Source organism: Epinephelus lanceolatus, chromosome 4, assembly GCF_041903045.1.
Source record: "Epinephelus lanceolatus isolate andai-2023 chromosome 4, ASM4190304v1, whole genome shotgun sequence".
NCBI classification, from domain to species: Eukaryota; Metazoa; Chordata; class Actinopteri; order Perciformes; family Serranidae; genus Epinephelus; species Epinephelus lanceolatus.
The window spans coordinates 23,033,612-23,045,694 of record NC_135737.1 but is presented as its reverse complement, the minus strand read 5'-3'; the positions used below and the strand labels follow the sequence as shown (position 1 = coordinate 23,045,694).

General features: G+C 39.3%; 2 protein-coding genes across 2 annotated transcripts; both read right to left on the bottom strand.

The window, feature by feature from the left end:
* Positions 1-354: 354 nt before the first annotated feature.
* On the bottom strand, positions 355-4,982 carry LOC117259892 (extracellular calcium-sensing receptor-like). Its single transcript, XM_033631676.2, has 8 exons — positions 4,849-4,982; positions 3,947-4,241; positions 3,563-3,852; positions 2,956-3,251; positions 2,296-2,495; positions 1,971-2,192; positions 1,356-1,479; positions 355-1,259 (listed from the first exon to the last, which is right to left on the bottom strand). Exons 1-8 carry the CDS (start codon positions 4,953-4,955, stop codon positions 355-357), a joined length of 2,439 nt encoding a protein of 812 aa, XP_033487567.2. The 5' UTR covers positions 4,956-4,982.
* Positions 4,983-6,503: 1,521 nt separating this feature from the next.
* Positions 6,504-11,624, bottom strand: LOC144462683 (extracellular calcium-sensing receptor-like). Its single transcript, XM_078166794.1, has 8 exons — positions 11,518-11,624; positions 10,804-11,098; positions 10,418-10,707; positions 9,963-10,258; positions 9,240-9,445; positions 8,864-9,085; positions 7,480-7,603; positions 6,504-7,408 (listed from the first exon to the last, which is right to left on the bottom strand). Exons 1-8 carry the CDS (start codon positions 11,622-11,624, stop codon positions 6,504-6,506), a joined length of 2,445 nt encoding a protein of 814 aa, XP_078022920.1.
* Between the last annotated feature and the right edge of the window lie 459 nt (positions 11,625-12,083).

Below are 12,083 nucleotides of genomic sequence, written 5' to 3'. Positions count from 1 at the left end.
GCTCTTTCCCTGCCAAAGAAGTGACATTACAAGTCCCTTGAGCCAGTCTGTGATGCCAGGGGTCAACACAACTAGGGCCCCACCCCTGCCTGCCTGCCACTTGGCTCAAAATGCACCTGATCCGGATGCCTTTCCCTGCAGATGGTGGGCCTAAAGGGTGGTAGTTTCATGTTGTTCTGTCAGGCTGTGTGCCCCAGTGGGCCCCATGTGCTAACGGCATAAAAAAGAAATACATTAACATATTAAAAGGACATTTAGAAAATGAAAATGTTGAATGAAAATGACCCTATAAATGGAAATTTAAAACTTAACACTGTATGTTGTCATCTTAACTATTTCCAAGCCCTGGGTGTCTTAGGATTGATTTTTATTCATTAAATGTTTCTTGGTGTTCTTTTCTGGCTTAAACAATATGATGAAACACTTTGGAGCAAATATACACAATTTTAGTCCAAAACTGGAGGCCAGAATAGCAAATATCTCCACAGCCACAGTAAATTTCCCAGGAGAGCTGACATATGCTGGAATAAAGGTGATCCAGACTGCACAGAATATCAACATGCTGAAGGTGATAAGTTTGGCTTCATTAAAATTATCAGGTAGTTTCCGGGCTAGGACAGCTAACACAAAGCAAAAGACAGCCAGTAGGCCTATGTATCCAAGCACAGCCCAGAACCCTATAGCTGAGCCTAATGCACACTCCAAAATTATCCTATTGTTGTATGTGGTGAGGTTTTTCATTGGAAAAGGGGGACTAAGAACCAACCATATAGTGCATATTAAAACTTGAATGAATGTGAAAAATACTACAGTCATTCTTTGCTGTGGAGGACCAAACCATTTCATCACATTACTGCCTGGGAGTGTAGCTTTGAAGGCCATTAACACTACAATTGTTTTTCCGAGAACACAAGACATACAGAGGACAAAGGTGATCCCAAATGCTGTGTGGCGCAGCATGCAGGACCACTCAGAGGGTGGTCCAATGAAAGTTAATGGACATAAGAAACATAGAGTCAGGGAGAAGAGCAGCAGGAAGCTCAGCTCAGAGTTGTTGGCCCTGACAATTGGGGATGTCCTGTGATGATAAAACACAGCTGCTGTTATCACTGTAAGACAGGCGCCACTAACTGAGATTGCAGCCAGGATGATTCCTAGGACCTCGCTGAAGGAAAGAAACTCTACAGGCTTGGGGAGACAAGTGTCTCTCTCTGCATTAGGCCAGAACTCCTTGGGGCAAGGGAAACAATCAGGGGAATCTGAAAAAGAATAAATGGAAAAAGAGCTTTCAAACAGTGTCATACTATATATTTGATGTTGTATAGTAGATATGCATGAGAAAAAAAAACCTGTACCTGTAACATTGCTAATCTCACCCTCAGCACACGGTTTACAATCATAACAGCAGATGGGTTTTCCTTTCTGCAGCACTTTACGAGTTCCTGGAGGACAGCTGTCAGTGCACACTGACACAGGCACCTGACACATAGATACAAACTTACAAATAATCAGGTGTGCTACGAAGGATTAAAGCATAGGTTTGCATTTTTCAAGTATGTCTTAAAACAATTTTTACATGTCAATATGTGCATTGTGTATGTACAGTATGTATGTATGTATTGTCAGTTTTGGGGGACAAAATCCACAGTACCTGTTTTGTGTAAACATGCTCGTGCTCACGTGCCAATATGTGTACTGAAAGTGTTTTTGGTCTCTGTAAACATTTCCACTGTCTGTATTGGCTGTGGTTATATTTTAAGGTTACAGTCTTTTAAACATAAATTGCCTTATTGTCAACACTTACTTGGAAAACACAAACAGTGAATTTCATGATAAAAATAGTGTAACTTAAGTGTCGATGTCTTCACAGCCAGAATGCACAGGAGGAACAGAGTTCAAAAAAACACATATCGTACCCTTTAAGATTTCCAAATTTGGATATGTTAATTCATTACTTTTGGGCTCCTTACTTGTGTGCCACCTTCCACCCAGGTGAGCTTCCTGTTGATACTGAACTCCTGGCCCGCTGGCAGTGATGCATCATAGTGTCCTACTGTCACCAACTCAATGCTGCCACTCTCAGTTTTTTGCCAGTTAACCAGCTCGTATTTGGCCACAGGATCCCCGTTGGCATCAAATGATACATCATAACCATTTTGGGAAAAATTTACTTTCTTCAGCTGTGTGAGAACCTGTCAGGATGAAGTAAAACAAATAAGATTTTTAATAATACTTGTAAAATAAAACATTTATTACATATTCGGTACACTGATTTTTTTTTATATTTTTACTGACCTCTTTGGGCTCTGTCTTGGTAAACTTGTCACACTGAGTTGTAGAATTAGTTTCCTGACACACTGCATTATGAATGGCATGAGCTATTGCATAAACAGCTTTGTACACCATGTTAGTGATTCGGAGCTGGGATGTGTCAGTGTATGAGCTCTCGATCATCTGTATGTCTTCACTTCCATCGCATACGCTTTTGTCTGTGGCTGCACCGGAAAGAACACAGAGAGATGTTTACCTCATATCTAAATTTATGTATCAATATTGCAAAAAAAATATGCTTATTTTACATTTCAAATGACTGTTTTGAACACATTACTCTATTTTTTCTTCTTATTCATTAAAGTTGTAGTTGTGTCAGTCCTACATTTTTTACATATTTATTTATTTACCTTTATATATTCCAGTTTGTGCTCACAATAATCAGTCATTAGATAATAAGTAATATTTTAAGTTTTATTTGTAAAAGGAAATATATTTTTTCTATAATTAGATATTGACTTGACCTGTTTTAATGCATTCAAAATGAATGAATTATGAATCATAGTATAGTGTAATATGATAGCCTATCATATGAACCCATGAATGACTTGTGTTAGTAAGTACAAGTTTTGTATGTTCATTCATCTTGGTGGCCTGGAAACTGTCTATATACAATTTTCTTACTTTTTCCCAGCCTGCAGTTGAATGCATCCTCCCAAAACTCAGCAAGCACTGGAGAGGCAGTCACTTTAGAGGGAGAGAGATCCAGCAGAAAGTCTCTCAGACCTGGGATGACAGATTGTTCAATGGCAAATCCGATGGCTCCAGCACAGAACCTGAATCTTCTCATGTCAGGGTCAGTTACCCAAGACTCACTGCCGATCCACTGGCGAGGTGGAGAAGGCTTGAGTGACAGCTCCTTCAGCAGAATCCTCATGTCTCCAGGGGATGTAAATGCCACAACAACCATAGCTGTCGACCTGAAAAGACATTACATTGCGTAATATTATTTCTGCATAAATATAAAATATGTAGTTTCTTAATATGAAAAAAGGTTGGTAACACAAACAAGCATGAGAGCTGTTTTAGGATTTGGTCTTACTGACTGTATTTTTATAACAATATAATTCATATGAAAGAATTAAACAAAGAAAATGATAAATGGTTAATTTGCAACTGAAAGAATAAAACAATCCTTCATCATATACTTAAAAGGACATTTTATGTAGTTTTGTGGATAGTCGGCCAGTGTCCGCACAGGGAACAAAAGCACAATCAGTGATGTAGAAACCTGCGGATAACATCAGCCACTCTCTGGATCCTGCTGCGTGGGTGGGTCCGAAAGAAAGATTCAGAGTATTCCACACAGATTCCCTCTTTGTGTGCTGCGTCCAGGAAAGACACCATGCCATTATTGCCATAGTCTGAATCTGACCTGACAGCACCTATCCATGTCCAGCCAAAGTGTTTTACCAGCTTGGCCAGAGCGTCAGCCTGAAACTGGTCACTAGGGATTGTCCTGAAGAAAGTCGGGTACTGCTGCTTATCTGACAGACATGCACAAGTGGCAAAGTGGCTCACCTAAATGAAAACAACAGTGTAATTATTTAAGGGGACAGAAAAAAATCAGCACTGTACATGAAACACACAATTTACCAGAAATCAGAATATTTACTTGAGGAATGTTAAAGGACCCAATGATGCGTGACATGCTGATGGATGGCGTAGACCCAGACTCACCAACGACACCCATCACCTTACCAGACTGTGAACAACTGTCACTGGTGTAAAACACTGAGTCCTGGCTACTTGAAAGCTGGAATGCCACATGCACAGCCACAGGTACTGAGCCACATGAGTCATAGATCTGATAACCGAGCTTGATGCCAGGAAGCAGCTCCGTGCTGTTGTTAATCTCCTCAATGGCGAAAACCATTGCACGTGAGAAGCGAAGTTCACGGGAGACAATGCTGCACAAACACTCTTGACATTGTTTAAACTTATAAATAAAAGAACAGTTCACAATTTTAACAGAAATACATAATAAAGGAGTACTGCAAGTCATAGTTATGAGCAGTAACTGATTGCTGTTTGTGCCTCTTTCAAACAAATACAGACCGACATTTAATAATGGGCTGAACACCAAAGATTAAAACACAGGAACAGATATCAGCCAGAAATTCACATAATTTATAAAGTATAGATTAACAATAGTCAAGTGAATTATAGTCTTATTCATTTGTTCATTAAATTATTACCAACATATATATATATATATATATATATATATATATACTCCTATCATATATATATGATAAAAATATATACATTGTTTGTTTTGTTTTATTTATTTGTATATTTTGGAACTAATCTCTTAATCTTTGTGAATATAATACCTGAAACTCTTAATGAAAATATTGAATTGTCACTGATTGTGAAATCATATGAATTCTTTGTTTTAAAGTTTTCAGTTCAGAAGCTTTGTAGTACAATTTTGAGCTCAGCATGCAAATCAAAACATTTTCATCCCCACACAGACTAACATCCTCTTATCCGCCGCTTCTCCTTCTTACTTACCTCCCTGTGCACCTTAGAGGCTCAGGCATGGTGGTGTAGTTATGCTTCACTGTATGCATGTAGGAGTGTATGGAGAAAACACCCCCAATAACATAGTCACCATCCATTGAGAAGGCAGGTAGACGAGTGGTACCCTGAAGCTTACACTTCACAGATGAAGCCTCAGTGTTGAACCCAGCCCCAGTCCTAACCTCTTTAAACCCAACCTTTTGTTTCATATGATACCCAGATCCATTCAAAGCAAGAGCTGAGTTCAGCTCACCCAGACCAAGAGACAGCATCAGGCCAATAAAGAGAGCTGAGATCTCCATCCCTCAGTTGAAAGCATGTGATCATACTGTGTGTTGACATTAGTTTATATAGGTTTTTGGATAAAAGATTCCCTCATCCTACTTTACGTCAGCTTACAATACACAGACTGAGGATGCTCTTACTCAACGGTCGTCGATTAGCTTTTGACCAAGTTTTTTCTATGGGATGTATGTACAAAATACAGTCATCTGTATTCAGTGTCAACTTTTCTTTACTCCGCTTCCAAAGTCATACAATTAAAATATTGAATTTAAAATAACTTGTAAATCTATATTTTAAAATCAACAAGATGAAGACTGTGATGAATTTGTAGATAATAGGCTTTTTGCTGTTTCCATCTTAACTGTTTCCAAACCTTGAGTGACTTAGGATTGATTTTTGTTCATTAAATGTTTTTTGGTGTTCTTCTCTGGCTTAAACAATATGATGAAACATTTTGGAACAAATATACACAGTATTAGTCCAAAATTGGAGACCAGAATGGCCTGCTGAAGTTCATACATTTGGCTTCATTGAAATTATCAGGTAGTTTCTGAGCAAGGACAGCTAACACAAAGTAAAAGACAGCCAGTAGGCCTATGTATCCATGTACAGCCCAGAATCCAATACTTGAGTTCAGCTCACACAAACCCAGAAATAGAATCAGGCCAATAAAGAGAGCCGAGATGCATGTGATCATACTGTGTGTTGACACTGGTTTTTATAGATTTTCAGACAAATAATTCCCTCATCCTACTTTACTTCAGCTTACAATACAGCAGACCCCATGGTCATTGATTATTTCTTGTCCAAGTTTTTTCTATGGGCTGTATGTATAAAATACAGTAATCTGTACTCAGTGTCCATCTCTCTTTACTCTTCTTGCAAAGTTATCATTGTGAACACATAATGTCTTCCTTAAGTTGTAGGGTTTTTTTTGTTTTTTTGTTTTTTGCTTTGTTTTTAGCTCATATTTCAGTTTAGCCTATCAAATGCACACCTTTAATGGGTTGCTTGTGTGGTTTAATGCGGTCTGAAATAAATCAAATACAAAATATCATGGAAATAGCAATAATGGTATCAAAATTTCGAGTGAGAATTCACCACCACACCATTATGTTTTCAATTATTATTTTATTTAATTTCATTTCATTTCATTTCATACAATTTACTTAATATTGTCAGCATACGAATATTTCTCAAACAACACAATTACACACCACAAATGACAGTCATAAAATGAAAACATTGAATTTAAAACAACTTGTAAATCTACAAAATCAACAAGATGAAGACTGTGTAGAATTTGCGGATAATAGGCTTTTTGCTGTTGCCATCTTAACTTTTTCCAGCCCTTGGGGGAATTAGGATTGATTTTTGTTCATTAAATGTTTCTTGGTGTTCTTTTCTGGCTTTAACAATATGATGAAACACTTTGGAGCAAATATACACAGTATTAGTCCAAAACTGGAGGCCAGAATAGCAAATATCTCCACAGCCACAGTAAACTTCCCAGGAGAGCTGACATATGCTGGGATAAAGGTGATCCAGACTGCACAGAATATCAACATGCTGAAGGTGATAAGTTTGGCTTCATTAAAATTGTCAGGTAGTTTCCGGGCTAGGACAGCTAACACAAAGCAAAAGACAGCCAGTAGGCCTATGTATCCAAGCACAGCCCAGAACCCTATAGCTGAGCCTAATGCACACTCCAGAATAATTCTTTCTTTGTATGTGGTGAGGTTTTTCATTGGAAAAGGGGGACTAAGAACCAACCATATAGTACATATTAAAACTTGAATGAATGTAAGAAATACTACAGTCATTCTTTGCTGTGGAGGACCAAACCATTTCATCACATTACTGCCTGGGAGTGTAGCTTTGAAGGCCATTAACACTACAATTGTTTTTCCGAGAACACAAGACATACAGAGGACAAAGGTGATCCCAAATGCTGTGTGGCGCAGCATGCAGGACCACTCAGAGGGTGGTCCAATGAAAGTTATTGAACATAAGAAACATAGAGTCAGGGAGAAGAGCAGCAGGAAGCTCAGCTCAGAGTTGTTGGCCCTGACAATCGGGGATGTCCTATGACGATAGAATATAGCTGCTGTTAAAGTTGCAAGACAGGCGCCACCAACTGAGAACACAACCAGGATGATTCCTAGGACCTCACTGAAGGAAAGAAACTCTACAGGCTTGGGGAGACAAGTGTCTCTCTCTGCATTAGGCCAGAACTCCTTGGGGCAAGGGAAACAATCAGGGGAATCTGAAAATATAAATGGCTTTTAGCAGTTGTATATTTGTATTGTGAATATGCATTACAAAATAATAAAGTACCTGTAACATAGCTAATCTCTCCTTCGGGACACAGTATACAGTCATAACAGCAGATGGGTTTTCCTTTCTGCAGCACTTTACGAGTTCCTGGAGGACAGCTGTCAGTGCACACTGACACAGGCACCTGACACATAGATACAAGCAGACTCACACATATTCAGGTGTGCTACAAAGCTGTGAGGATTAAAGGATAGGCTCACATTTTGCAAGTCTTGTAAAACAATTTTTACATATATGAATATGTAAATAATATTCAATATGTGCATTATGTGTATGTGTATTGTCAGTTTTCAGGGACAAAATCCACAGTACCTGTTTTGTGTAAACATTCATTCTGAAATTCAGCTGAAGCTAAAATGACATGTATATGTGAATGTATGTGTTTGGAAGAGAAAGTGAGTGAGAGGAGGTGAGCCACTGGCCCAAATCTGTGATATTTCTAGTAAGCTTACCCAAACCCACCCACTGGTTGTTCCACATATCACTACTGAGCATTAAACACTGTGGGCTGTGTTGGGAAGTAACCATTACAGGTTCATTGTTGTTATTGTTCTTCCAAAATTCAGAGGCTAAAGTTTTTTTCTTTTTTCTGTTTTTTTGTTTTAATGTCCTTGCTATGATTTTATTTCTGTGCGTTCATTTCAGTGCCAACCAGCATACACTGTCCTAGTTGGGGCCTACATTCTCTCTGCTGTTGATTTTTTTTCGTTTTGTCAGCATCTGGTGAAAATCTAGTGTCTGTTAGTTGCTGTTGTGGAAAAAGCTTTGATAATTTTCATTTTCAACTTTGAAATATGTCTATTATTTATTGGTACAACATTTAGATGTATCCTTTTCTTTCATATGACATGTACGACTGATCTTCATAAACAGTAACAAAACAAACATATCTGAGTGGTAGCATACAGACAATGAATGCAAATCCATGTTTTTAATAGAAATGAAATGTGTTTGAAATTCTTGATCAAATGCTCACAGCTGGGTTGGTCAGACTGGCCATTGGGAGCACCAGTTCTTCTAGACTTTGATTGCGCACTAGCATCGCCCCTGATCTTCCCTTCTAATTTAGCTTCCTTATACCTGATGCCCCTGTGACCCTGCACCAAGATAAGTGGATACAGACAATGGATAAAGTAATGAATACACTATGCCCTGTAGCCACCTATGGATTCCTTTCTATGTTACTCTCCCTTTGCCACAGCTCAGCACGTGAACACTTACTTGAAAAATATAAAAGGAAACTTTCGCACTAAATATACTGTAAATGTGGAAAAGATATCTTTACAGCTGGTAGAAATATGACTATCAGGGTCCAAAAAACACATATCGTACACTTAGATCACCAAAGTTGAATATGTTAATTCATTACTTTTGGTCTCCTTACTTGTGTGCTGCCTTCCACCCAGGTGAGCTTCCTGTTGATACTGAACTCCTGGCCCGCTGGCAGTGATGCATCATAGTGTCCTACTGTCACCAACTCAATGCTGCCACTCTCACTTTTTTGCCAGTTAACCAGCTCGTATTTGGCCACAGGATCCCCGTTGGCATCAAATGACACATCAAAACCATTTTGGGAAAAACTGACTTCCTTCAGCTGTGTGAGAACCTGTGAGGATGAAGTAATGTTAAACAATGAGGGACAGAAATGAAAAAGAGTAAAATAATAGTAATATTCAACAAAATGTGTGTTGTAGCAAAAAACAAATAAAAAAAAACATATGAGCATTCACTTATTCTTTTACATATTTGTTTCAACTGACCTCTCTGGGCTCTGTCTTGGTGAATTTGTCACACTGAGTTGTAGAATTAGTTTCCTGACACACTGCATTATGAATGGCATGAGCTATTGCATAAACAGCCTTGTACACCATGTTAGTGATTCGCAACTGGGATGTGTCAGTGTACGGGGTCTGGATCATCTGTATGTCTTCAGTTCCATCACATATGCTTTTATCTGTGGCTGCACCTAAAAACACACAGAGACAGTGACAGGTGTTTCTTAACCTTGACAGTGATTTTACATTATTATTCATCTGCATGGCAATTAGTCGCATTTATTAAATGCAGAAAATGTTTGTATTTTCTTGACTTAAATACTTTCAGTATATTAGCCTCATAAGAAGTACATGCATACTTAAACATATAGTACAACTGATGCATGCTAATAAGTACAGTTGCAGAGCTTTATTAGTACTTTGTTTAGCCTGCTGGCCGAAAGGTCCATGTGTGCTTGTGTTCAAGACAACAGAGTGTCTAAATGTGACAGGGAAAATTGTCATATCAACTGAAATTATTAATATACTTTTAATTTCTGTGCACCTTATATCTTTGTTTAATATCTGTAATTTCCCTGTCAATTTGGGATTTGGTCTTGAAGCAGCTACTGCTCCACTCAGACAGACAAAACGACACAAACAAAACACCATAACATGACCACAAGGACTGTGAATGTGAGGTGTCAATAATCAGCACTGCTTCCTCACTTTTTCCCAGACTGCAGTTGAATGCATCCTCCCAGAACTCAGTAAGCACTGGAGAGGCAGCCACTGTAGAGGGAGAGAGATCCAGCAGGAAGTCTCTCAGACCTGGGATGACAGACTGCTCAATGGCAAATCCGATGGCTCCAGAACAGAAGCTGAACCTCAGCATGTCTGTGTTGGTTACCCAAGACTCACTGCCGATCCACTGGCGAGGTGGAAAAGGCTTGAGTGACAGCTCCTCCAGCAGAATCCTCATGTCTCCAGGGGATGTAAATGCCACAACAACCATAGCTGTCGACCTGGAGAGAGAGATGATATTTGGTCCCATCGACTATATTTGGAAAATATGAGTAGTAAATATGAGAGGAACAACCATGATGGAAAGCAGTAGCAAGATCATTTTAAAAAAAGGCCAGTGTCAGCACAGGGAACAAAAGCACAGTCAGTGATGTAAAAACCTGCGGATAACATCAGCCACTCTCTGGATCCTGCTGCGTGGGTGGGTCCAGTAGAAAGATTCAGAGTATTCCACACAGATTCCCTCTTTGTGTGCTGCGTCCAGGAAAGACGCCATGCCATTATTGCCATAGTCTGAATCTGACCTGACAGCACCTATCCATGTCCAGCCAAAGTGTTTTACCAGCTTGGCCAGAGCGTCAGCCTGAAACTGGTCACTAGGGATTGTTCTGAAGAAAGTCGGGTACTGCTGCTTATCTGACAGACATGCACAAGTGGCATAGTGGCTCACCTAAATGATAACAACAGTGTAATTATTTAACAGCACAGCACAAAAAAATCAGTACTGTATAATAAACACAGTTTGCCAGAAATTAAAAACAATTACTTGAGGAATGTTAAAAGACCCAACAATGCGCGACATGCCGATGGATGGCGTAGACCCTGAATCACCAATGACAGCCATCACCATACCAGATTGTGAGCAGCTGTTGCCTGTGTAAAACACTGGGTCCAGACCACTTGAAAGCTGGAATGCCACATGCACAGCCACGGGCACTGAAGCGCACGAGTTGTAGATCTGATAACCGAGCTTGATGCCAGGCAGTAGCTCTGTGCTGTTGTTAATCTCCTCGATGGCAAAAATCATTGCACGTGAGGAGCGCAGTTCCTGGAGGACCATGCTGCACACAGACACTTTTTTCTAAAGAAATACTCCTAGAAATGCACACTAAAGATTAACTGCAATTTGAAATTAAGGACTTGAATTGATACAATGGCTGCACTGCATGTATGGACCAAATACACATCAATGAATTGCCTGAACACCGAGTTCAAAACACAGGATTAGATATCAGTCCAAAATTCACATGGACTGTAATGCACAAATTACCAATAGTCAAGTGAATCAAAAATTTTATCATGTTAAAAATTTAGAAAACAGTTATGAAACACACCTATATTTTAACATAAAGAAAACACAGGATGCTTATTTTCACACTACTGTTTTTGTGAACATAATACCTGCAAACATTTCCAAAAAACATTTCTATGCACAGACAGTTTAACATCCTCTTTTTCCTCCTTCCTCCCTTTTACTCACCTCCCTGTGCACCTTAGTGGCTCAGGCATGGTGGTGTAGTTGTGCTTTAATGTGTACATGTAGTAGTGTATGGCGAAAACCCCACCAATAATATAGTCACCACCCATTGAGAACGCAGGTACACGAGTGGTTCCCTGAAGTGTACATTTTACAGACGAGGCATCAGTTACAAACCCAGCACCACTCGTATCCTCTGGAAACCCAGCCCAATTTTTCATACGATCCCCAGAACCATTCAAAGCAAAAGCTAAGTTCAGCTCACAAAAACCCAGAGACAGCATCAGGCCAATAAAGAGAGCTGAGATCTCCATCCCTCAACTGTCTGCATGTGATCATGCTGTGTGTTTTCACTGGTTTATATAGATTTTCAGACAAAGCGTCCCCTTTCTACTGTAGACCGTATATCAGCTTAGAGAAGATAGGGTAGAGAGGATACTCTTATCCAGTGGTCTTTGAATAAGGCTTGTCAAGTTTTGTTTTTTTTTCATGTATCTCTTCTCCTCTTACAAAGTTATCATTGTAAACACCATTGCACATGCACAAAAAAAGGGACTTGAAATGAACGT